Source organism: Perognathus longimembris, chromosome 14 (genome assembly GCF_023159225.1).
Source record: "Perognathus longimembris pacificus isolate PPM17 chromosome 14, ASM2315922v1, whole genome shotgun sequence".
NCBI lineage: Eukaryota > Metazoa > Chordata > Mammalia > Rodentia > Heteromyidae > Perognathus > Perognathus longimembris.
Genome location: NC_063174.1, coordinates 26267345 through 26293899, shown reverse-complemented (window position 1 = coordinate 26293899; position 26555 = coordinate 26267345). Strand labels below are relative to the sequence as shown.

Sequence of the window (26555 nt, the reverse complement as noted above, 5' to 3'; positions counted from 1 at the left end):
CCAATTATCCACTAAAAACTGAAAATGGTACTATGGCTCAAATAGGAGAGCACTAACCTTGAGCACAAAGAGGCTCAGGGACAGTGCCCAGGCCCTGAGCTCAAGCCCTACAACTGACAAAAAAAATAAAAATGAAAGTTAACTTTAAAACGCACTGTTATTACTACAATTATGTAATGTTTTCCTTCTACTTTCAAAATCTATTTTAAGGGAAGAGACTATAAGAAGATTCTAGTCCTGTCTTTTCTTTTTTTTTGGTTACCCTTTCCACAAGATCCTCAATGTACCCACTATCACAGTTTCTGGGTCCAAGTCTTGACATATCAGGTATCATGGGAAATTAGTCTTATGTACCTCTCAATGTTCTGAGGTCGTAGGTGACCGATTTATCCAGGGATGAGAAACAGTCCAAAGTATTGTTTCCTTTTCAGCACACATACTTCTGTATATGAACCACAACCATAGATATTAAGGGTATTCCTAATGATTTAATCATCTAAGGAATCATTTCATTTATCTAAGAGAAATCCCAAGTTATTGTCTTTAAAAACTTACATTATAAAGTAATCTCATGTGAGATATTTCTAAATAGAAGACGACTATGGTTTGATTCTTTAAAAAGCAGAACATAGTCCATAATATCTAGTTAACTATAATAATGATTTTACTAATATAAGATTTATGTCTGATTTCTACCTATTGTATTATTCCTGTGATACCACTTTTAGCAGACACATCACAAGTTCTAAACAATCGGGTTTAGGAGAGGGTTAACTCTTGTGGTCAGCTTACTAATATTTGTCTTTTAAAATTATCTTTAAATAGTTGTAGAAAAGTTTCAGTTCAGCATGTCTATTATGAGTACAATGCATCTTGATCAGTCACCCCTTCTGTCATTCTGTTCATCTCAAGCAAACTATGTACAACTCCTTGTTGTTCTATGCCTTTGCGATCCCGACCTTTATCTTGAAATTGTCACAACCTTAGCACCTCAAAAATTTTAAATATCACCACAATATCTACATTGCTGAAAAGTAATCTCCACCAACAACATTTTGGATCTGAAGAAAAGAGCAAGAGAACCTACTTAGAAGGCAAGCACCACTGGTTTCACATTTTTAGTTTTGGAATGTCAGCTTGTCCTTTCTACCATTATACCCTCAGATCTCTCTCTCTCTTCTCTTTCTCTCTCTCTCTCTCTTTCTCTCTGTAGCTTTTGCTACAATAATAAAAAAGAACACTTGTTTTGAACATTGCTTTTTAAAAGCACTGATATTAAAATTATGTAATGTTTCTTCTCTCTCTCTTCTCTTTTAAATATAGCATGAACATAAAATTTCCACCAGACATGCATTAGATAGTTGAAGGCTATCAGATCTCTATTTTTCCTGAAAAAGAGAAACTTTTCAAGATATATTCCCTCTAAGTTTGCTTTCCTATATCCAGGTAAGCACACTGTACTATTTCTAGGGCTTTAAGAAATATCATCCATGCTGATCCAAATCAAATAGACCTTTCAAGGGTGCTGACAATGACGACTTCATTGAGTGTGATCACGTCTAAGCTTCAGCGCCTTGTTTGCTCTGTAATGCTGTGCCAAGATCTTGGCCTTTAGATGTTTCCAGAATCCCTGGAAACATCATTTATTTGTTTGTGAGTAGAAGCCTTAGAATGATTTTGCATCCACAACAAAAAGTCAAGGGAAAATAAAGTAGTGTGAATCTTTTCCTGGGCTAGCACTTGGATGAAACCAGTTAGAAGAATATAACCTTAGGCAAAATTTTATAGATAGTCCATTTACAAAATATAACAGAAGCAAAATGAACAAAAGGATTTTCTCTAACAGGATTCATTATTTTAATTTTTGGAATTGTTTTTCTCTTAAGAGCATTAGCATTTTTAAGTTATATAATATATTGATGGGAACTATGATTAATGACTCATGACATTTAACTTCTAAAATATAAGTTTAAAAAAATCTACCCTGATGACTTTAGGTTATGGGTATTATAACAGCAGAATATTGTAACAATAACCTTTACTAAATGTGCTTTAATTACAAACCATAAAAGCTAAACATGGCTGCATTACCAGAGAGCAATAATGGTAGAAATAACACGTCACAATTTCCATAGTAAGTTTTCAAATAGCAAACCAGTAATTGGTTTCCTTTTATTTTGGCTACATTTTGAGAAGTGGAACAAAGGCACTGAAAACCAAACAGGTCCTCTTAAAAGGAATGGAAAAGAAGAGAATGAGCACCATTAACTGTGCATGCTCCCATCTGAGGTGCAGAAGGGACAGGGAGCTCAACACACTTGGTAGTTTGTTAGATAACCAAGCCCAGGTCCTCTGCCACTTGCATTTGGTGTCTGCCAGCCTTGGTGGCAAGGCCCTGGAGCATGTGGAGAGGCAGACAGTTTTGCTGGCTCCCACTGGCTCCTCAGGCCAAAGTCCAGGCAGAAGTTGGCCTTGTGGGGTTCCTGTAGTCCTGCCAAGCCACCGCACTCCTGGGACACTGTTAATGGGACGCTGGCCAAATCCTGCATGAGTAGTCATCTTCACATCCTCTTCAGTGCCTAGGGGGTTGGACTGAAGGACACCCCTTCTATTAGATTTTATGGTGTTGTCCACTAGCCAAGGAAAGTAAGAGAAGGAAGAGAAAGAGGGGGAGAGATGGAGAGAAAGGGGGAAATGAAGAGAGAGAAAGGAAGGAAGGAAAGAAAAGGAGGAAAAATAGAAAGAAGCTTGTTGAATCTCACAGTAGAAGGGAAAAGCATTCCTCAACAGTGGGTCTGGGACTGAAGCCCAACATCCATCCCTAAACCTTATCTCCACTTCTGTAAAAGTTTCAATAACTATGATCCTGTCTATTCTAGGCCACATGCTATTACTTTCTCAGACAGAGTGGCCAACAGCCACTGCTGCACAAATACCAGATAAACCAGTGTATCATTCACCAATGATGAATCCGCAAAGCATCTTCAGACATGAATATTTCAAAGTAAGTAGAGACATGAAATTTAAAAGTAGATATTCGGGGCTGGGGATATAGCCTAGTGGCAAGAGTGCCTGCCTCGGATACATGAGGCCCTAGGTTCGATTCCCCAGCACCACATATACAGAAAACGGCCAGAAGCGGCGCTGTGGCTCAAGTGGCAGAGTGCTAGCCTTGAGCAGGAAGAAGCCAGGGACAGTGCTCAGGCCCTGAGTCCAAGGCCCAGGACTGGCCAAAAAAAAAAAAAAAAAAAAAAAAAAAAAGTAGATATTCTTAAAAGGGGCCTCCAATGCCATTGTTAAGGCTATTAATAGAAACTATTTTAGTAAGGTTCTTCAATGATTCTATGTGTAACACAGGTATGCAGATAAATATTCACACTCATGGGTACAGATGTTCAAACATCGGTTCACATATGCACGTCATCTTTTCCTAACCAATAAAGGCAGTGCACTCTTTAAGGAACCTTTGTATTTATTGTATTTTTTCCAGATAAGTAAAAAAAAGTCATACTCTTGCATAATTTCTTTCAAAGGGATAAGCTAAGACAATTTATCAACGCTTTCTTAAATTTTTACACCACACTGAACTCCAACAGGTTTTGGTTTTAAGGTAAACCAGGTTTCTGGCTCTTCCCTGTGGAGAAGTTACTTTCAAGTCAGTGAAAGTTCTTGGCCCATGATTAAAAGTCTTTGCCAATTAGTCCTCAACAACTTCAATTCATTTTTTCCTGGTTCAAGATGAGTAGGAGCCTAATAAGGCTGTGATAAAAGGGCAAAAGGCACTGAGAGCCAAAAGCGGATTAATGAGCTCCTCCATTTATTTGTCTTCCTAACAGCTGAACTGTTACAACTATTGACACTCTTCAAAAGGTTCCGCTCTGAACCCTGTCCAGGCACTGCAGGCTCCAATGGGCATCTTCAAATCCAGAGAATGGCGGGGCAAGAGCTTCCCCTGTGTGATGCCAAAACCAACAAAGCCCCATGGATCAGGTAATGAAACTTCAGCTTTTCCCCCTTTGAGATTTATTTACTGGCAGCTGACAAGGGGCAAATTCAGCTCGAATTGTGCAGTCAAGGCCCTGTCAAGCTTTTAGAGGCACCCTTGTCTTGAAGCACCTTCATGACTGGCATTTCGCTCAAAAGCCCTCGGCACCGGTCCTTAACAGCTTATGACATCACAAAGGACACTCCAGACAGATGCCTACATGGCATCCTGCAGCATTTTAAAAGAGAATTAGTGGTTTTAATTATGGTCGTAGTATGAAAGGGAACCATGCGAGCTCCACAGGAGACCTTTGATCAGACCCTTTTGCTAGTACAATGCCACGGAACTGTGACTATTCCTGGTAAGGGGCCTTTTCTTGCTGAATGACTCACCAGTGATCTTTGAATGCAGACAAGCTTCTGGCCCTCCCTCTTCATTAGTGAGCATTTCTATACAGGGCCTATATGGTGCTTGGAGTCTAGGAGCTATACAATTGGGAGGAAAAGAATCCCTACAGATTCTGGCCTCTACTTAGGAAGTGCTGAAGGACTCTGAGTGACTTTATTCATTAAAACAGGTTGCTATTAATTAACTGTCATAATAAAATAAAGAACCATTATTTGCATTTCTTACTCTGTTCTCTTTAGTAATATGTATAAAAGATGCTTGTAACAGAAATGAATTTATTGAACAACTTCCCCACCCCCCTCTGTACCCACTCCTCCCCCGCCCTTTTTTGCATTTGGGTAGCAGGAGCCTACTAATTACTGGACCTAGATCTGTGAGTCTAAAAGTAAGTAAAACATAAATATGAAATAAATTACGTAAATGGAAAATGCTTTTTACTTGCCATTCATTTCTGTAACTGAAATAAGCAAACATTAAATTAGCTTTTCTTTTTAGTGACTGGAGGAAAACTATCAAGACAATAAGACTCAAACTTTTTTCAAAATATCACCTGCTCGGAAAGGTAGGTAGTATGAAGTAGGAGATGGTAGAACTACCAATTACTTAAAAAAGAAATCCTAAAATGAAGTATATCAAGGTTTATTCTTTTGAAAAACAATTTCACTTGCAGAAAACAGAAAGCATCTTGGAGCTGGTATGAATATTTCAAGAATTTAATTTTTAAAACTGATCCTAATAAGCACGGCCCTTAAAAGACTATGGTTAGTATTTTCAGCATAGGAAAACTGTTCATGTGGAACCTAGTCAGGCCCAGTCATTTGTTTGAAGGAGTGTGGAAGGAGGAAGATGTTTCTGAAAGCCTCTCATGGAAATACTAATTTGGTAGCATGGGATAAACAGAATTTGCACACACAGTACTTTCAGGCAGAGCAGCTTGATGCAGTACTGCTAGACCATGTTACTGGAGATGCCTTCACTTTCAATTTTTTATACTTGTTTTTTCTTTTGCTTGGAGGAAAAACTTTTGGACTTCAGAACTTTGGAAGCAAAATGACGAGCAGGTTTTTCACTTCTTGCTGGCTCAGGCCTTTTTCCTATTTCTCAGACTTTGCAGTTCTTTTCTTAGGTGCTTGAGAGCAACTGAAATATCAGCTAGCTGGGGATCATTCTGTGCTTTCTGAGTGTAGAGACGAAAATGTTTGATGGTTTCAGACAACAAGACTTCCGGGTCTATGTCTCTCTCCTGAAGACGCAGTACCCGCTCACAGGCGATGGCATAGTTCTTGTGCCAATTCACTGGGTGCTCCTTTTGTAAGTGGACAATCTCCTTATACAACTGGAAAACAGCAAAAATGTTGCTATTCCATGGTTATTCTTTGTCTCTTTTCCCCCCCTCAAGAACAGAAAACACAGAGGAATTAATAACACAAGGGGGAAAAAAATCCAAGAAGCCTACAGTAAAAATCTAACCATTGCTAGGTCATGCAGAAAATGCAAGGATGTTACTGTAATTATTACAGTAGCAGGAGGTAAATATGCTTCATCTCAAACTGCTTCTGAGGTTTCAGATGTTGTGGGAAGAACCCGAGACACATGTGTTAGGACAAAATGCTCTTCCTCCAGAAAGATCTTCTGGGAAAGGATTTAGTGCTAACTGGAGGAAAGCTATTTACTCAACAGGCAGAGAGGTTGAAACTCTAAATTTAGCTGCTGGAGGGAAAAAAAAATAGCTTTCTTTAGCAGACTGCATGGAAGAAAGAACTGGAAGGAATTTTAAATTTTGCTCCACATTATTTATGTGAATTTCTCTCTACATTAAAAATAACAATAATAATTAGCAACAATAAAAACAATCAAAACAATCCCATTATCATAATGGGCATAAAAAAGAATTTCAGAGACAGCTTCAAGAGACATCTAAAATCTTCACAGTAGCTTGGAGTCTATGATCTTGATAGTTAAAACTTTGTCCACAAGAATTCAGAAATCTGATTGTCCAACATCAGACAATGCTAATTATATGCAGTTAGAAGTTTTGATACTGAAACTTCCAGAAAAAAAGTGTATTAAAGTTTAACATAAAAACGCAGACAAAAATATGCAAAATGGAGTGTTAGGCTTGCTTCTCTGTAAATGTTAAAGCCTTCTTGGGGACTGCCACATCAGAGCTGGGTTCCCAGAGGTTTTCTAGTAGACTCTGAGCACAAAACAGCAATAATGCTTTCTATGGGACAAGTATTTATTTTTTATTCAACTCACATACATAGTATCATTTACTTGAAAGAGACCAATACATTACTGTCTCTCCAACTCCTACTCCCAAAACATGCGCACCTAAAATTCCATAATCCCAATATCATTTTGATATATATTAAGTCCCAAGTTGCTTCAAGTTGCCTTTTACAGCAACTTCTCTCTTGGTTCCTTCTGTTTTATGAAACAGTAAAGGGTTACAGGCAGTTTCATATACATCAAAGCTATTACGTCAGCCTCTTGCCTTTTAATCTCTGTTTCTCCACACTTTCTGCTTCATCTGTTTTTCCCAGTTGCTCCTCTTCCCCAGCTTCTCTCCAAGGGAGAATGTGGGGAAAAGTTTAGAATGCTGCTCACACCAAATAGCTGCTCAGTAAACTGTTTTACAAACTTGTAAGGGTTTGGGGTCTAAAATACAGACAGCATTTCAAGGAATATTTGTCTCCCCCTCACCTCACTGCATAGAATCAGAGGTTCCACATGACCTACCTGCAATTCTCCAGAACAATCTCACCACCTTTTTCTACAGCATTCTGTAATTGATGTGATATTAACTTATTTTGGATGACTGAGTCAAATCTGTTGAACTTTAAGTAACCAGTAATTTCCCATTATGGGGAATTATACTTTCTTCTCTGTACATTATTCTGATGTTAGTCTTTGTGGAGTATAATCAGTTCATTGGGGACATCTTTACCTTATCCAATTTATTCCTATGGAGCTGGCTATTCATTGTTCTCTTACTACTTCTATAATTACTATCACCTAACTTAATGAATAAGCTACTGAAACTGTTATAATAACAGATACTCTTTACACTTAACAAGAATATTCTTGTCCTGGGGGTGGATTTGTGTTGACCTATCAAGTAACTGGTCTCAGTTGTCTTATAAATGTTACTGTACATCTGGAGCCAGAACCATAGCCACACTTTGCATTCACTGAAAAACAGTCTGCTATGACAAAGAATCCACAAATGAGCTTCAGCAGCAGCCCAACAACCGACCCCAGCAGACATCACCGGTGGGAACAGGAACTATCAGGAAGTCTCTGATTTCTCCACATAAATACTGCCTGGTTTTCTCAAGATTACAGACCCTATATAGAGATGAACAGGATTTGCAATAGTGGAGCAATGCAAGATCATTTTCCTTTTGAGCTACTGTGCTTGCTTAGGTAGGCACTCTACTACTTGATCTACAACCTCAGTACATAAGAGCTAATTTTTTAAAGTTTAAGACTTGCAGCGACCATGCTGGAATTCCAGCATGCCACCTCCTACAATCAATGGTGCTCTTGCTGAGCTCCAGTGGGGGAGGTCCAAGGGTCCTGCCTTTGCCCCTGTGGTTTCCTCTGTATGGACTGACCCCTTCCTCTGCTTCTTCCTTGCCCCACTATCTGTCTGGCTAGTACCTCCTGATTTTTCAAGATGACATTCCTGTGACATTTGCTCCCCAGCGTTCAAGCCTATCTCTGTGTGTCTCACCTGTATGTATCTGGACCATGACGGAGCCCTGGAACCTTGGTCTCCCTTGGTAGCCTGCCACCTTGTTTGACAGCAGGGACTAAGTTGAGTATCTCTGACACAATATACAGTATGGAGTGAATGCTCAATAAATGCTCAGTGAATCAGGAACAAATGAATGAACAATAAACCAAACCAAAATTTTGTAATAAAATTAGTCATGATTAGACACCAGGCTATTTTGACTTAACATCAAGCAAGTGGTCTTGGCCTTGCAGAACCTGAGCAGTCTAAAGGGAACAGAATCTAAAGGGAGCACAAGGCCTACACATCCTGGGCTGGGTGCTCAGGGGCCTTGCCAGGATATTGGTCTCTGTAAGGCAAACTCCCAAGACTGTCCGCAGGTGTTGGTAGGGCCCAGAGCTGTATCACAGAAAAACAAAGGCTCTCATCTGTGCTCTCATTTCCCAGTAGACAGGAGCAATTTGTACCACAGCTTCTGTGAAGATGGTTTTATCTGCTTCCTGGGTCAGTCAGAAATGGCCTCTCTGCAGCCTTTTATCTTTACTTGGGAACAATCATTGTGTCAAGTATATTCAGGATCAGGACTTTTGCATAGATGGTAAGCTTACAAAACTTATTTTCACAAAACCATATGTTAGTTTCCCACTGCTGCTGGAACAAATTACCACAAACATAGTGGCTTGAAGCAGTATAATTTATTATGTTGCATTTGTGGTGAGAAGTTGTGGCTGTGTTTCTTTTAGAGGCTCTAAGGGACAATTGGTTTCCTTCCTCTCTATTTTAAAGGCTGCCTGCAATCTTTAATTCACAGTCCTTCCTCCTCCAGGGCCACCCCACTTCCCTTTCTCTATATCTATCTGTATATCTATGCTTAAGTATGTCTGTGTCTCTCTCTCTCTATATATATATACACATGTATATATGTGTATATGTATGTGTCCATGTGGGAACACACACACACACACACACACACACACACACACACACACACACACACCCTGCCTCTACATTGCTTTTCCTCTGACCTCAGCCCTAATTGCCGTCTATACCTCCCCTTGTGATCACATCAGGCCCACCTGGGTAATTCAGGATAAACTCCCATTAGCAGGACCTTGAACTTAATCATATCCACAAAATTCCCTTTACCATGGATGGTAACATATCATGTAAAGACACAGACATCGTGTGTGTGTGCGTGTGTGCGTGTGTGTGTGTGTGTGTGTGTGTGTGTGAGGGGGGTATCATTCTGTCTACCAATCATCTGCTTCATACACAGTGATACAATTGAGCATTTTCCCATAGATACAATGCCCACAATAAGCTGTAAACAAAACAATGAACACTCCAGTCACTACTGCCTTCCTACCCAATACCCCTCTGTATACAAGAGTCACATACGTTATATGCATGAGTATAGAGTTGAGCTTTCACACCGGAAGGCATATCCACAGTTTCTGCCAGACTAAAGATGAAGAATGGGGTTTTCATCCTGTGGGTAGGAGTGAGGATCTTCATTAAAATCACACCACCAAGTTTCCATTCAGGGCTGCATTTCCCATACCAACTGGTATGATATGTACAATTCTAACCCCCTCCCACCCCACCAACAACACAGTTTTTTTGCTTTTGTTCTTGGTTTGAACTTAGGGCTTGTTTGCTAGGCAAACATGCATGCGACTACTTGAATCTCACAAAACCTCCTATTGTATTATCTTAATATTCCTGCACTTAGGTAAGTTTACTCAGAACCAAGGTACTATTCCTCAAGATGCTACATTCACATTTAATACCCAATCTGTAGGAAAAAGTATGTATTCCTCATGGCTGTCATGACTGGTCTCTGCCAGATGTTCATCACTGTCACGCAAGAGCAGCTGACGGGGAGACCCGCAGCACTTGCCAGCATATCCCTGAAGGTCATCGCAGGAGCTCCTGCCACATGGGACCAACTCTTCAAAGACAGCCAGACTCATTGACCAAATGAACTCATCCAAATTGTATTCAGCACATAAACTAATGAATAATGGCCTATTTTCTTCTTTTATGTGATTTCTCCGCAGCTTTCCTGCATGCAGTCACAATGAAGAACTATGTAGGCATCATTGATCAGGTTTTCAAGGCAAGTATTTGTCCCTCTGATTAGACTGGCAACTTCAGAATGCCATTTTCTCACTGGTTACATGTATCTATATTTGTACTCTTTCTGCTGGAGTTGCATTTCTTGACAAATCATTGTAAACCTACTTAACAATATGTAAAATATGTAAGCCTTTATATCATAACTCAATTATTGGTGTACAGCTCATGGTACAGACTGAGCATCAATACATTCTTGCAGAAAAAAGCATTCCAAATATATTAATACCTCTGTCGATATCACCGAGGACCTTTAGGCCCCAGACTGCTAGTGTTTGTTGTTTTGATTATTTAAAAATAATATCAAGGTCCATTTATCTTTCCTTGGGAGTATAAGGGGAGACATAGAAATGGAGGCACCAAGTGTGAACAAATGCAGCAATGGCACTCACTGGATGCTATACTGAAAATGAGCTGTACAATGTGTGGGTAGAAATGAGACGGAAAAACTGGGAGAGAGAAGAGGAAGGGGTAAAATGAAGGAGAAGGTAACAAGTTGCATAAAAAATGTACTCACTGCCTTACATATGAAACTGTAACCCCTCTGTACTTCACTTTGACAATAAAAAAAACAAAGAAGAGGAAGGGGTGACATTGTCCAAAAAGAAATGTACTCTTTACCTGACTAATGTAACCCATGTATATATCACCTTTATAACAACAATTAAAAATTAAAAGATAAAATATATTTGATCAGCAAAAATAACAGTAATACCAAGAATCAGTGTCACTCTTAAATACTTTATATAGAAAGTATAACTTCTCTCCCCGAACAAGAGAGTAAGACACCTACCACATTCATGTCAACTTTCTGCAAATATGGCAGTGTGCTCCATCAGACTGAGAGCTCCACGAGGGTAGGAACTGTGTTGTATTCATGTGTGTAGCTTTGAAGGCTGGTACAGTGCCTGGCCTCTAGTAAGTATTAACTGAGGGCTTTCAGAATCCATAGACATATTACAAAGGAAGAGAAGGTTGAAATAAGCAATTATGTTCAATAGCTCTGACTCACATTAGTTTAGCTAAACAAGGAGTACAGTTGTCTCAGAGTCAGATGTGAGCTTTGGACTCTATTACTTAAAGTAGCTAAGTAACCTTGAAAACTCTCTGTACACCTAGTTTTCTCTTTTATAAAAGAGTTAATAAAGCTCCTTTGTGGATTATGATGATTCATACAATGCCTCAAACCAAATAATTGTTCATAACTTATTTTTATTACCACTTATCTCTATTCCACAAGTGAAAAGTGCTTTAGGCTATTTCTCTGCCATATTAAAAACAGACTGCAGAGCTGGGGGCATGAGTCAAGTGGCACAGTACTGTGCAGGAAGCATGAGGCCCTAGGTTCAACCCTCAGTGCTGCAAAAGTAATAAAAATGGATCTCAAAGACCAAAATGGAGATTGGTTACCTGGCTTGCCACATTTCTTCATTGGCCACAGATTCCCAAGAAGATGGATCAAACCTTTAGTTTCAAGAAAAAGAACATTTTTCTGTCAGTTACATTTATTGCTATAGACAGATAATGTTTGCTTTGTAATTTTATGAGACCATTGACTATGCTGGATATTGAAGTACTGAGAGTGATCAAATTAAAAAAGTTCAAGTATCAGAAATTTTGGTTTGGGGGAGATGTGTTCTGCATAATGAGCTCGAGTGCCTACAGACAGCAAAGAAGAGACTTTTGTGGGGTAGGGGGGCTAGAGGTATGGGGAAGAGTATGGATCAGCCCCTTCCAAAGAACTATTAGGTGGCAGCCAGGTGGCAGAAGAAAACGTTTAAGCCATTATGATACTTGTGGGCAGCAAACAGTTACTAATGATTAAAAAAAATTAAATGTAGAGAAAGTTTTCGGAAGCCCTCTTCCCCCTTGGCTTTGAGAAACCATTGCTGGAGCTTGGATGCTGCTTAAAGACACTGATCACACCATTTATTGGTTTTTCTTAATTGAAAACTTAAAATTACATATCTATTTTAATAGAATGGAAATAATGAATAATATTGTACATACATACTATTCATTAGCTGTCTGAAGAACTTTCTTTTCCTTCTTTCTGTTTTCTTTTCTTCCTTCCCTCCCTTCCTTCTTTCTTTCCTTTCTTTTCCTTTTCTTCTGTCCTCCTTTCCCTTCCCTTCTCTTTCCTTTCCTTTTTTTTCTCTTTTTGGTGCCAGTTCTCTGAGTTCTCACTTGGTTTTTCTCCTCTCCTATGTGAGCTACATGTCCATGATGTGTTATTTTCAACCTTTTCTTTATGGATGGAGGCAGTGTGCTTTTTTTCAAGCCTGGTTTTCATGCCAGCAATAGCCTATTACCCAATGTGGTATAATATATATTACACAATACATACAATATTCCTTTACAATGACCTTCATAGCTTCTGTTCAGAGGATTTTGTTTTGTTTTTGAGGCAAGGTCTCACTATAGCATCTCAAAATGTAGTAATTGTTTTAGGCACATAAAACCACTATCATCTACTTAAAAACATAACTGTTCATACCTTCCATATTCTTCAGTCCAGTTATAGATGTTTCTTGTGAATGTAATCCATTTCTCAGGGTTGAATACAATCTCTGAAGGAACTAATTTGTCACAAGACCCCCAAGGCCAAAGTGAATAGTTCTTTCTCCATGTCGGGTCACCTTCATGGATTCCAATGCAAGCAAATGTTTCTTTTCTATGAAGAAGATAAAAATACATGATGTACTTTTAAGTTAAAACTCTAAATTCTATACAAAATTCATGAAAGTTCCTTTATGACTTCTTAATCTTTAGTTACCAATAAACCATTTATGAACATTTTGGCTTATTAAATCTTTCAAGTAATCTGCTTGAAATTTATCTTGGTGTAGAACTACTGATTATGACGGCAGTAGTAAGGAGACAAATATAAATGAAAAATATATTCTTATCACTTGGTATTAAGCCTTATTACCATGAAAACCACTATGCTACTGTGTAATATGTTGTCTTCCACATCTGTTTTTATTTTATACATAAAAATAGAAATAGCTAGTGGTTCATGTCTACAATCCTAGCTGCTCAGGAGGCAGTTTACAGTTTGAACCCAGCCTGGGTAGTTAACCAGCAAAAATCTGGTTTGCCATATCCAAGTGAGAGCATGAGATTCTGAGTTCAAACCCCAGCAGCAGTACTAACACACACACACACACACACACACACACACACACACACACACACACACAACAGAACAGAACAGAACAAAAACCCCAGCGCAGAGGTTGAATGTGAATTTCTGACCTACCTCTGAGCTGTGAGCTCAACCTGTCATGCACAGATCTGAGCCTGAATAGAGTTGAACAAAATTGATGACGGAACAGATGACCACCCAGGTCCTGCATCATGCACTCAATAGCGCATGTGGATTCATAGAACTATGACTACAAATGTTGGGAAGACAGAAATGACATTGGAACCACAATCAACAGAGGGCAGCCTTAGGACAACCTGGCAGTCTCCATTTTATGAAAGACAATTTTACAGGTTTAAGGAACTCAGTAAACTCCAAACAGGTTATAAAAGTAAAAAGAAAACCAATTCCATGCCTAGACTCATCATAATCAAACTGCTGACAACTAAAAACAAACACAAAGCCTTAAAGGCAGCCAGAGGAAGCTGACACAGTTTGACTACAAGACAATCAATAACTTGAATGAGGTTAGATTTCTCATCAGAAAACACATAATTCAAAAGTATCTTTTTAAAAAATCACATTTTTTTAATTCCTGGGGAAAGTAATTATCAACTCAGAATTCTACATCTGCAAACTAAAAGAAAATGAAGGTGAGATAAACCTATTTCCTGATAATGGGAGGATTAAAGAGATCCCACTGTTACCAGTCATGCTCTAGTTGGAATGGTAACAGAATGTCTTCAGAAGAGGGAGATGACACCAGAGGCGAGATGGAATATTAGGGTTGAAGGAACAGCCACAGACCAGGAAAAGACCTGGGTAAATATTACTGAATTGTTTTTCTCTTAAATTATCTAATATGTATATAAAAATTGAAGAGGCAATTAGCTTACATATAGCACATATGACAACACAATACTAAGTGGGAAGAATGAAGAGACATACAGCATAAGGTTTCTACATGGCCCTTGAAATGGTAACTATTAACTCAAAATAGTCTGTGAAAAGCTATGTGTGTAAATGATAACTGCAAGAACTATTAGTAGGACAAAAGACAACAACAACTTGTACTAAGATATATGGTAGGGGCTGGGAATATGGCCTAGTGCTAGAGTGCTTGCCTCATATACATGAAGCCCTGGGTTTGATTCCTTAGCACCACAAATATAGAAAAAGCCAGAAATGGCGCTGTGGCTCAAGTGGTAGAGTGCTAGCCTTGAGCAAAAATAAGCCAGGGACAGTGCTTAGGCCCTGAGTTCAAGCCCCAAGACCAGGAGGGGGGATGGGGAGAGCTATTATGGTAAAAAAAAAAAAACTGCAGTAAAAATTTACTTTTATGGGACAGGAGAAAAGTGGTTAAAGAAATATATACAGGGTATGAACTTATATTATTCCATGAACAACTGTAAACACAGGTTCTGTCACTGAAAATATCACATTCTCTTGTTTTTAGAAAGGGATAATTTAACTTTGGAATTTATGGGGATTTTTTTTTCCCCAAGTCATCTTTATAAGAAAAAAAAAAGATCATGAAATAAGGTTTTCTTGGATTATCCCAAGCATTTCATGGACAGGAGAAATGTTCAACACTACACCATTGAAGGAGTTATTTATTCTTGACCTTAACTACAAAATAATTTTATGCTCTCAAGTATAGAATTCACAATTCTCTTATTTTATTCTCAGCTAGCATAAACTGTAGGCGTTTTTCTTATTTATAAAAATGTCTTATCCTCTATAAAAATCCTTAAGCTATTTTTATATAGTGATTATTCCTGAAAAAAAAATTGCTTTGCACTTAAAAGGGGTCCACAGTGTTGATCAGGAGGAAACTGTAATTGCTTGCGATCCACCTGCCATGATTTCAAGTAGGCAGGCACATCTCCAATTTCTCAGAATTGTGCTAAGATCTTATTTGCTGTTCTTGCTAATCTGTCTTTATTTTTCCTTTACCCAGAACAATAACATTTATTTCTGCCTGGCCTCATTTATGCACAGATATTCAATTTAATTACAAAGATAATCTCACCGGTGACAAGGAAATAGGTGTAGAAAATTGGTCTTTTGGATGAGGCACAGCTGCTACAGAAACAATTTTAGAAAAGCTTAAGATTTTAGAAAAGCTATTATATGAAAAGAATGCTTACTGTTTATTTATTTCAAGAAAGTGATGAAGATTAAATGTGACCATTCCACTGGGTAATACTCCTTCCACAGGATTCCACCGGTCCCCAGGAAAGTGGACTCCTGGTAAATGCCCTGCCATCTTGGGTAAATACCACTCGTAAGTCATCATCTGTAGAAAAATCACAGGAGGCCATACCTTTAGTGTATTGCCTGAAAGAGTACTATGAAAAGGCTTCAGAGTATAAACACACTCATTAAATGACTGAAAAATACATTTGAACAACTGAGGAATCAGTCACAGGGCTACTCTTTTAAGAACTACATCTTGGATATTATGTAGTAAGGAGATGTCTACAATCCATGACATTAATACATAGCTGCAGTTAGCATCTATGCATACAATCTACAGCCCAGATGAATTCCCCCTCTTATTCCTGGGGAATGTGCACTTGGCTTTCAGAACAGCAGCACTGTCAGTCACTTCTAGTCTCCACAGCCCCATCTTGTGTTCCTCTAGTGCTCCATGCATTCCTCTAGAATGGCTCTAGGCCTATGGCGCCTAGCTGAAATTTCTTTGATGGCCAAACTAGACAATCTAGATAAAATAGAGAAATGTAACATATCTCTACTCTTTCATGCATTTGTTCAAAAGACATACATTGCTCACCTATAAGTAAGATGTAATTCTTCCCTTCATAAGGACAATCATGTAATAACCTAAGTCTCAAAGTTAAGTTAAAAATCCTTTTGTTTGGCTGGGTGCCAGTGGCTGACGCCCGTAATTCTAGCTACTATAGTAGCTGAGATCTGAGAATCATGGTTTAAAGCCAGCCCAGGAAGAAAAGCCTGTGAAATTCTCTAATTAACCAGCAAAAAGCCACAAGTGGGGATGTAAATCAGCCAAGTAAAAGTGCAAGACCTTTGAGTTCAAGCCCCAATAGGGTGCGTGCATGCACGCGCGTACACACACGTATAATAGCATGTACCAACAAATAAGCTAGCTTTTCAGAAGCTAGACTGAAGATAAAATCCATCTACTTGTGTGCATATACCAAATAACTTATTAATATATAGGTATTTTGAAAAAATTTCAAATAAGGTAAAACTCGAATCTAATTATTCTTTAATTCAACACAATTTAAAATCAAGTAAGTATTTACCTAATATGCTGCTTGATTGAATTTATCATTCTTCTTTCAAGATTAAAATGTTCTCTTTTCCTAATGGCTATTCTGAAAATGTCAGAGACAGATTATAAATCATACATCACAAGTACTATTTCCCAGTTCTGGAAAATTATTTCAAAAGCCATCAAATTTTTCAAAAATCCCTCTTCTAACATGGTTTTGTCATAGATTGATAAAATTTATGCAAAAATTCTATAGCAGTGTGAACTGCTCACATATGGATTGATTTATTTTATATTTATAATATATAATATTAGATATAATATTATAGAATAATATAGAATATATTGTAATAATATATTTTTTAGTTCCTAGGCAAGTTGACAGTGTTAATTTGAATGTCTGAACTCACTAAATATTCAAGAAATATTGATTTTTACAATACGATAAACATAATATTTTCAGGTTTTTATTATGTGAGCTAGAGACCGAATATTTGAATTTACCATAAAACATACTAATTCTTTTTTTTTTTTTTTGTACCAGTCCTGGGGTTTGTAATTAGGGCCTGGGCACGGTCCCTGAGTTTTTTTGTTCAAGGTTAGTGCTCTATTACTTCTGGCTTTTTGGTGGATAATTGGAGATAAGAGTCTCCTGCTGGGGCTGGCTTGGAATTGTGATCCTCAGATCTCAGCCTCCTGAGTAAGCAGGATTACAGGTACCTAGCTAACATGTTAATTTTAGTAAAAACCATTCAGTTTAAATGAGAAAGCAACAACTCATATAATTTATACAATGAGCTAAAATAAACAAAAAGAATGTGTTAAGTGTTCTACCAAAGAATGATTATACCAAAGAATGATTATGGCTTAGGTGTGGTGGCACACACCTGTAATCCAGCATGCAGGAAGCTGAAGCAGCTTCTGAGTTTTAGGCAACACTGAAAGATCCTCCTATCCCAAAAAAGCAAAAACCAAACCCAAACAAAAAAAGTCACCATCAATAGATTATGACAATTATACAAATCACTGTTTTCTAATGCGTATTTATATGTTTATTTGGAGTACCACCATGTTGTCCAGGTTGACCTTTAAGTCTTGGTCTTAAGTGATCCTCTCACCTTGGCTTCCCAAGTAGCTAGAACTATAGGTGTGTATCATCAACTGCCTAAAAGGAATTAAAAATGGTTTAGAATGATTGCTATATTCTAATTATATTTTTCATATACTTACTTCTTGGTCTACTAATGAAATATCAGGCCTCAGCCCCTCACAGTAATGCATGTAACGGAGAGAATTTCCAGGTAAATCTCCTCTGAGTAAGATGATTGAGTCACGAGGCATAGAGTCTAGAAGGTTCTTGGCAAATTTATCAATCACGTTGTTGGTTCTTTGGTCACAAATACTAAATAAAAACATTTTAAAAGTTAAAACGGTATATCTTTGCTACAGTTATAAAAATAGCTTGTTTTCCCTACTATTTCTTTCCCAACATACAATCTATATTTAGCATTTCAAAGTATTTTAATTGCTATCCTCTCCAAAGAGGTATACACACACACACACACACACACACACACACACACACACACACACACACACACCCTGCTATCATCTGATAACAAAGGAGTTAATTGCAAATAAACAAAACACAAAACAGCTTTATTTTACATCTGGAATTTATAATCATTTCTATACACAGAGGGAATCAGTTCATGATCAAGAATAGCTACCTTTTCCCCCAAAAGTAATGCAACTTTGTTTAACAATTTCTGATTGCACAGAAAACTAAAGATAAATTCATATTAATTATATTTTCTCCAAAGGAACTTTTGGAAATACAAAAGGAAATCTGCCAGTTTCTGACACAAATTTGTTTGACACTTGTGAGACTTTCGCATGCAGTGGCTGGTCCTTCCCACCACCTCCTAGTAGCCTAAGATTCCTGTGTTCTTTTCTCCCAAGGACTCTCTAGGAAACGAGACCAATGAGAAGGAAGGCATGGAGCAGTTCATTGAGCTTTTATTTCTCTTTAGACATTACTTTCTATTGGTCACAACAGCAATGCAATTCCTTTCAACAATGAAGTAGACCTTCTCACTTCAAAGAAAAAGTGCATGGATTCTGAGAACTTTCTATGAATAAAGGACAACATGAGAGACAATGCAGCAAAAACTAGGAAAGGCAAAATCCTTTCTCTAGTTATCAGGTCCACTATAGTTAATAAAGCCCAGGAACACTGCCTGAAGTTGAATGACTAAGTTAGTATCACGAAGAAAATAAACACATCTAGGAATACAATTGTCCCTACCTTTGCAATCAATGCCATTATGACTGCTTCCTACTACATATGTAACTATTTTTTCATCAGGAAACTTGCTATCTACTCCATTCCTCTAGGTAAATTAAAAAAATATCAAAACAAGATAAACCCCCAGCCTTGTGCAGATATCCTGGTTACTAAGCTTGGAATGTCCTAGTGACCTGAGTTCAGAGAAGAGAGACAAGAATAAAAAAAGACAACACATTAAGGCTTGGTGAGCCCCCCCTTAGCCAATGATGGAACTGAGCCTGGGCTGTGTAGTCCACCTCGCAAGGTGTCATGATGGATGAAATCTTCCCCCCAGGGTCTCTACCCTGAATAAAGAACTTTGGTTTTTCAAGATAAGTTGAAAGGGGAAATTTAATTTTTTAAAATAATACAGGTTGAGTCATATGTTATTAACAGGACATCAAGAGACTCTCTTTCACTTTTGTAGCAATGGGCTGGACACTGATAGAAATAAAAGAATTCTCATTTATAATTTGGACATCTTTTATATTACACTGAGCTTTTCACTGCAGTGATTATTTAAAAAGATTTGAAAAATACATATAACACTAATAGTATATGTTATACTTAGCATTTAATTTTTTTTGTTCTTTTCTTTTCTTTTCTGGTACTGGGGATCAAACCCAAGTCATTGCACTTGCTAGGCCAACACACTTTGCCACTAAGCTACATCCCAGCCATCCCACTTAATTTTAAAATAACTACTATTCTCTACAATCCAAAGTTAAATGGACAAGGAGCAAGTATTACTCAAAAGATGAACTCTCTGAAGCATGTTACTTTAGAGCACTGAAAGAACTCCAAATCTTTATATTTTCCATGTAAGTGGTATTTTATATCATATAATTTAAAATATATTCCACTTTTTAGAGTATCTCTAGGGTTTTTACTGCTAGAATTCAGGACCTCATACTCTCTATTACCTTTTCTGCTCAAAGCTAGTGCTCTGCCAACTCCACTGACAGCTTTTGGGTTGTTACTTGAAGATAAATTTCAAAGACTTTGTTGCCTGGGCTGGCTTCAAACATTAATACTCAGATCTCAACTTCTCGAGTAGCTAGGATTTCATGCATGACACTGCCACCCACCCCCCACCGCCCTCCACCCCCACTGCTTGGCTTCTAGGGTTATTTAGAGGAAAATACAAATAGTCCATTCCCACATTCTGAGTCCTTGTTTGCAATGGACTGGAACCACAAACACCCATGCTCACATTCTGTTTCTGGAAGCTTAACAACCTCCAAAGCTTAAAACCACTGCATTCAGATCAAGCTGTCTCATTTCAAGTCTTAAAAAAACAATACAAGTTAAAAATAAAAAATAAAGCTCCAGATATCTCTGGCTTGAGTTAGTTTTCAAAGGATAGCCCTGTGTTGTTACCTGTAATTAGAATATAGTTGGTAAAATACAAATAGAGTTGCTGAAAGCCACTCCAGATGCTGAAGCCCACTGCTGTTTAGCACTCGATTAGTCTCAGACACCAGTGCAGACAAACCAATGCCAGCAAGGACAGCCACCACAGCGTTGCTCTGCATCCAGAATCGTTCCACCTAGGAAGGAGACACGCAAGTTGTCTGTTCAGGTAAGTTGATGCTGTCAGTCAGGTGTATGGGTAATTTACATATATATAATTTACTCAGACCCTCCTGACTCATTTCCCGAGTCTAGCCCCAGGTCACTTTATTTTTTCAACTTCAAAACATTCCTCCCCAGTTTGGAACCACATATTCATCTCAGTCCTGTAGCCTTCACCTTGAGCCCCAGTAGGACCTAGGGTGGAAGAAGTAGAGAAAGGTTTTCACTTTATTCCTTTTTTCCACATGGAAAAGCAAGCTCTCCGCTCTCCTTCCCCTCCCTGGCTTCCCCTCCTGTGGGGTGGTAGCTGGGGCAAGGCCAGCACAGCTCTTCTTCTTTTCCTTTTCCTCTCCCTTTCCCCCTGAAGACAGCTGCCCACAGGAAGCACTAGGCCAGGGCAGACTCTGTCCCGGTAGCACCCATGGGTGGGAATGGATGTGCCGGGGCTGCCTTGTGGGGCACTGTGGTGACTGCTGGTGAGCCTATCCACTCTAGAAGCAGCATGAGGACATCCCTTTGCCCACGATGGCGCCACATCTGCCAAGTTCAGGGTGACTGTCCTACTCAGTTTGATGGCTCATCTGGCTTCTCAACTGATTCCCAGTGCAGGTGATCAATTAGGGTATTATTTATTAGTCTTCTTGGACATAAAAACATCAATTTGTTTCAGCTGTTGGAAAAGGGCTGTCTTCATTTAGAATTTCTATTATATAAGGGAAAAGCCCTAACCTCAGATGACTGGCAGGGAAAATAAAACATAGGTTCTCTTTTCCACAGGCCTGGGACTGGTAAGGTAAGAAGTAAAGGAATAGGTTGATAAGAGTCTCCTGTTAGGATTAATACCATCCATCCATCCATCCATCCGTTCATCAATCATCCATCTGTCCGTCCATCCATCTACCTATCTAGAGAGAGAGATACCATAAAAAAAAAACTCGGAAGTGCAGTTGGACCCATATTTGCAAACATACACACAGACACACACGCACGCACGTGTGTGCACACACACATGCACACAGGCACACACAGCTACTGAATTCTAGTTTAGGTTTATTTTTCAATTTAGCTACTCTGTTAACTAAAAATAAATGTACTTTTTTTCTCTAAAAATGGGCCATAGTGTTGATGGCTCAACAATTTAATTTGTGACTGATAAGAATGTATTTACAATTTTAACAATTCTGAAATCATTTGCTCTTCTACAGATTCATGAAAGACAAATTTGAACAATTTTCACAAACTTTTTAGTTAAAAGACATATCTAAGTAAAACTTACCACACCCATGAAAAGTGGTTTTGAAATATCTAGATTTGCCCTCCATGCAAAGAATAATGAATAAATGCAAAACATTGCAGTAAAAAGCCGAACTAGTGATGGATTCTGTCTGTCCCTAAAAAAAGTAATAAAAGTATGTTTAAGATTGCCTATATGTATACCATTAATATTACATACATTTAAACCTCAGGAAAATATTCTGAACAGGAACAATTTCCAGTTTTAATAAGTAATATTTAAATTTAAAAAATCTACATTGGAATGACTAACACTAAACATAGTAATAAAACTTAATTACATTGTAAATGTAGCAGCAAAGATGTAAAGCTGAAATTCACCTAAAATATAAATAATGAGTCTTCAATAGTCAGTGGATGGAATATATCATACAGTATTTCAGTGATCTTAAGAATTTTTTTTAATATGGGATAATGGTATCTACATGGTGCTAAATGCTAAGGAAGAAAACTATAAATACGTGTATATTTATATACATACTTATACCAACAGATCAGGAAGTAAGTGAATAAAAAACTAATGGGAATTAATAATTCTATACTTTGAAGGCTTTTTTTTAATCATTAGAAAAATTGCTGCTTTTGCAAATCAACATTCGCTTTACACCAGTGGTTTAGGACATCAAATGACTTACCTGTCTCAACTCTTACAAACTGGTCAAATGTTTGAAATTATTCATAATCAGAAGAGAGAATAAAATAGCAAGAAAACAGTACATATTTGCCTTGATGGTATATAAAATATACTGGCACCATTCTACATGGAAATCTTCGAAACATTAATTCAAAGGAGTGGAGGTGTGACTCAAGCGGTAGGGCTTCAGCCGTTAGCAAAAAAGCCAGGTGAGAATGCAAGACCCTGAGTTCAAGTCTGAATACCAGCACACATGCACACACACCCACACATCCCACTAATTCATGAAAATGAGAAAAATATCAAGAGAAAGAATTGTATTACTCACTTTTTTACAGAACATATATTAGCCCAGATGGCAAGGGCTTGGATATTGAATGAAAGCTCTGTCTTCATACTGGTTAGTTGAGAACTGTAAAATCAAAACATCATCAGCTGAAAACATATTTGATAAATGCCCAAGAAAATGTTCTCTCTAGAAAAAAATATCTGGTTATGCACTGACCTCATTTTAAGGACTATGATTGGCGTTTTAAATTATTTTGTCATCTTCTAAGTTAAAGACAGAATTACACAGTTCTAAGATGTTTTTCAAATGTAATATTTGGTTATCAACATATATAAATGAGGACAGTGACAGGGCAAATAGTTCTTCATTTTTTATGTTGGTACACTGTATAGGACATCCCCAATTGCTCTGCTATAAAGTTGTTTGTAAGAACTTACATTAGCAGTGTAAATATGGTGACCATTGAGTTAACAAATGAAGACAAAATTAAATCAGTTTTCTGAAGATCCAATCATGAAGGAAGAAAAGGCCTAGGGATTTCTAATCATTCTTTTCTGTATTATCGTCTTCCTTAAGAAAGCTTCCTTGTCTACAGTATTTGGCTTGCAAAATGTTTAAGCAATCTCAGAGAAAATTATTCTCCTCTCCCCAATTAAACTAAACAACTCCATTAATTCAAAGGAACCTTTAAGTGTTGTCTAAAGTTATGATATAGTCACTGCTGTAGCAGTATTTTATTTCTAAAAAAAAAAAAAAAAAAGAGAAGTGTAAACCCATCTCAAGAAACTTCTTCCTACTGGCAATTTTACTGGAGAAAATGTGATGTCATAATTAAGGAAAATACACAATGTGTACTTTACTAATGGAGACCCATCTTACCATGAGAAGCTATCCTAACTCATCTGCAAATACACTTGAAAAATTGATTCCGGCATGAGGCCTATTGCTTCAAAAGAAATGGAGTCAGTCTTGAAATTAATTCTTAGAGAACTGTTGCTTAAATATAAGCTCTAAAATATGGTCACTGCCTAAGGTTAGATTCAATAATTTCCTTGTACAGGATTGCAATTTAGAGATATGCATGGGTAAAGAATTTAATTTGCTTGACTGGAAAAGGGTAGATGATTGGGTCCCATCATGTTAAAGGATTTTCTTGTAGGTTAATTATGAACTGCCTTTCTCAACATTCCTGTCCATCTGAAACAATTAAGAGTCAAAATTCTCTCACTCAGAGAGTATAAGGCTTTGACTCCAATCATGTGGATGGGGGTGGCCATGGCTTCTGTCTAATCTTTTTTTTTCCTGGCTAAAAACCCAACAGCTATTATTTAACTTACATTAAATAAGTGACTGTTATATGAAACTAATGCAAGCTGGATATATGGTCTAAGGTTACTCTTGGGAGTTCTTTGGGGATCCAGTGGGATTTGCTAAAGGTAAAAAATATCACAGTAATCCTGAATGCTCACTCCAATGACCTTGGAAAGGTAGACAGAAAAGAACAAGTAGTCACTCTTTCCATATGGGCTACCAAGGGACACAGTGAAATCAAAGCCAACAATGATTCATTAAAAGATGTGGCTTCTGCTACTTTTTCTCCTCAGAAAAGAAAAAGGAATCATAAAATGCTGAGACAGGGGCTGGGAATATGGCCTAGTGGCAAAAGTGCTTGCCTTGTATACATGAAACCTTGTATACATGGGTTCAATTCCCCAGCATCACATATATAAAAGATGGCTAAAAGTGGCACTGTGGCTCAAGTGGCAGAGTGCTAGCCTTGAGCAAAAAGAAGCCAGGGACAGTGCTCAGGCCCTGAGTCCAAGGCCCAGGACTGGCAAAGCAAAACAAAACAAAAATGCTGAGACAGACATCTGAAGAAATACTTAAAATCTGCCAGGCACTGGTGGCTCATGCCTGTAATCCTAGTTATTTAGGAGGCTGAGATCTGAGGCTTATGCTTCAAAGCCAGCCCAAGCAGGAAAAAGCCCAGGAGATTAATCTCTAATTAACCACCTCAAAGCTGGAAGCAGAGCTGTGGCTCCAGTAGTAAAAGCGCTAGCCTTGAACACAAAAGCTCTGGGACAGTGGCCACCTACTAAGTTCAAGACCAGGAAAGGCACAGCCACACACACACACACACACACACACACACGTGAACACACATACACACATACGTGAACACACATACACACATAGGTGAACACACACACAATTGTAAGAACCATAAAAAGGGTGATATAAGAATAAATGAAGGCAGGGAAATATTTTCAAGATGATGTAAAGTAAAAACCACAAGGCTAATGAAATAGTATGAATCTGTATTTTTTGTGCCAACCTGTGTGACGGTTAAGGGTATTGGGCAGAAATCAGTGTCTTAAAAACAAAACTCTAAAAGGCTTAGAAAACTATAAACAAAAATGTAAACAGATTAATATAATAGTATTATGTCTATCTGTTGGAAATTATTAGGTTGTTCAAATTACTTTTTCCTTACTCATGTTTTCTAAATTTTCTGTAATGATGTATCTTTTTAAAAGTAAAAACAGGTTGTTTAATAAAACAATAATAATAAAGGACAAATGTTAGAAAGCAAGCTAGCAAATAAGCTAGATAGAAATTGTGAGAACAAGCTGGGCACTGGTGGCTCACTCCTATAATCCTAGCTACTCAGAAGACTGAGATCTGAGAATTGAGGTAGATAAATCTGACATCCTTATCTCCAAGTAATCAGGAAAAAAAATCCAGAACTGAAGCCCAAATGGTAGAGCTTCAGCTGTGAGGTTCTGAGTTCTAGCCCTAGTACTGGAACCAAAAAAGAAAAGAAAAGAAAGAGGTTTGTGTTCAATGCCCATCGCCACCACCAGTTCAGCTCAGCCAAGTTTCCCATGCAGTTCTGTTTATGGCCTTGGGATTAGTGTGTTGCTGTTTTCATTCTAAGATTGAGTCTAGCAATCCCTGGTTTTAGCATTGGGTGGATGCTCTTTGATTTTTTTTTTTTAGGTTGCAGTATTTGTGTGATTACCATAATAAAGTTTGGTTTGGTTTTACAGTCATGCCCAGGGAGTGTCCTTGTTCTCTGCCCACTGTAGAGAGCTTCACAGGAGACCCAAGCCTTGACATTGTGAGGTCATTTGTTGGGAGACTAGGATTTTGTTGGCGCCTGGCCACTTGACACATACACAATATTGAGCTGTGACAGGAAGGTTCAATAGTGATGTTAGTATGGTAACTGACAAAATACTTTTGTGATAACACTTAAAAAGTACTTTTTGGGGCTGGGGATATGGCCTAGTGGCGAGAGAGCTTGCCTCGTATACATGAGGCCCTGGGTTCGATTCCCCAGCACCACATATACAGAAAACGGCCAGAAGCGGCGCTGTGGCTCAAGTGGCAGAGTGCTAGCCTTGAGCAAAAAGGAAGCCAGGGACAGTGCTCAGGCCCTGAGTCCAAGGCCCAGGACTGGCCAAAAAAAAAAAAAAAAGTACTTTATATTTTACAAAAAAGAGCATGTTTCATTTTGATTAAAAGCTATCAAAGGGTCTAGGGATATGGCCTAGTGGCAAGAATGCTTGTCTCATATACATGAGTCCCTGGGTTCAATTCCCCAGCACCACATATACAAAAAATGGCCAGAAGTGGCGCTGTGGCTCAAGTGGCAGAGTGCTAGCTAGCCTTGAGCAAAAAGAAGCCAGGGATAGTGCTCAGGCCCTGAGTCCAAGCCCCACGACTGGCCAAAATAAAATAAAATAAAATAAAA

General features: G+C 38.1%; 1 protein-coding gene across 1 annotated transcript in view; it reads right to left on the bottom strand.

The window, feature by feature from the left end:
• Nucleotides 1-4810: 4810 nt before the first annotated feature.
• Nucleotides 4811-26555, bottom strand: part of Tmem260 (transmembrane protein 260) — a 51990-nt gene continuing 30245 nt past the window's right edge. The window contains exons 8-16 of the mRNA XM_048361880.1: nt 22838-22921; nt 21859-21973; nt 20388-20557; nt 17909-18080; nt 15570-15718; nt 12769-12945; nt 11682-11735; nt 9534-9624; nt 4811-5729 (exon numbers count right to left, since the gene is read on the bottom strand). Coding sequence (XP_048217837.1) covers nt 5475-5729; nt 9534-9624; nt 11682-11735; nt 12769-12945; nt 15570-15718; nt 17909-18080; nt 20388-20557; nt 21859-21973; nt 22838-22921 — 1267 coding nt within the window. The 3' untranslated portion in view covers nt 4811-5474. The remainder of the gene's footprint in view (nt 5730-9533; nt 9625-11681; nt 11736-12768; nt 12946-15569; nt 15719-17908; nt 18081-20387; nt 20558-21858; nt 21974-22837; nt 22922-26555) is intronic.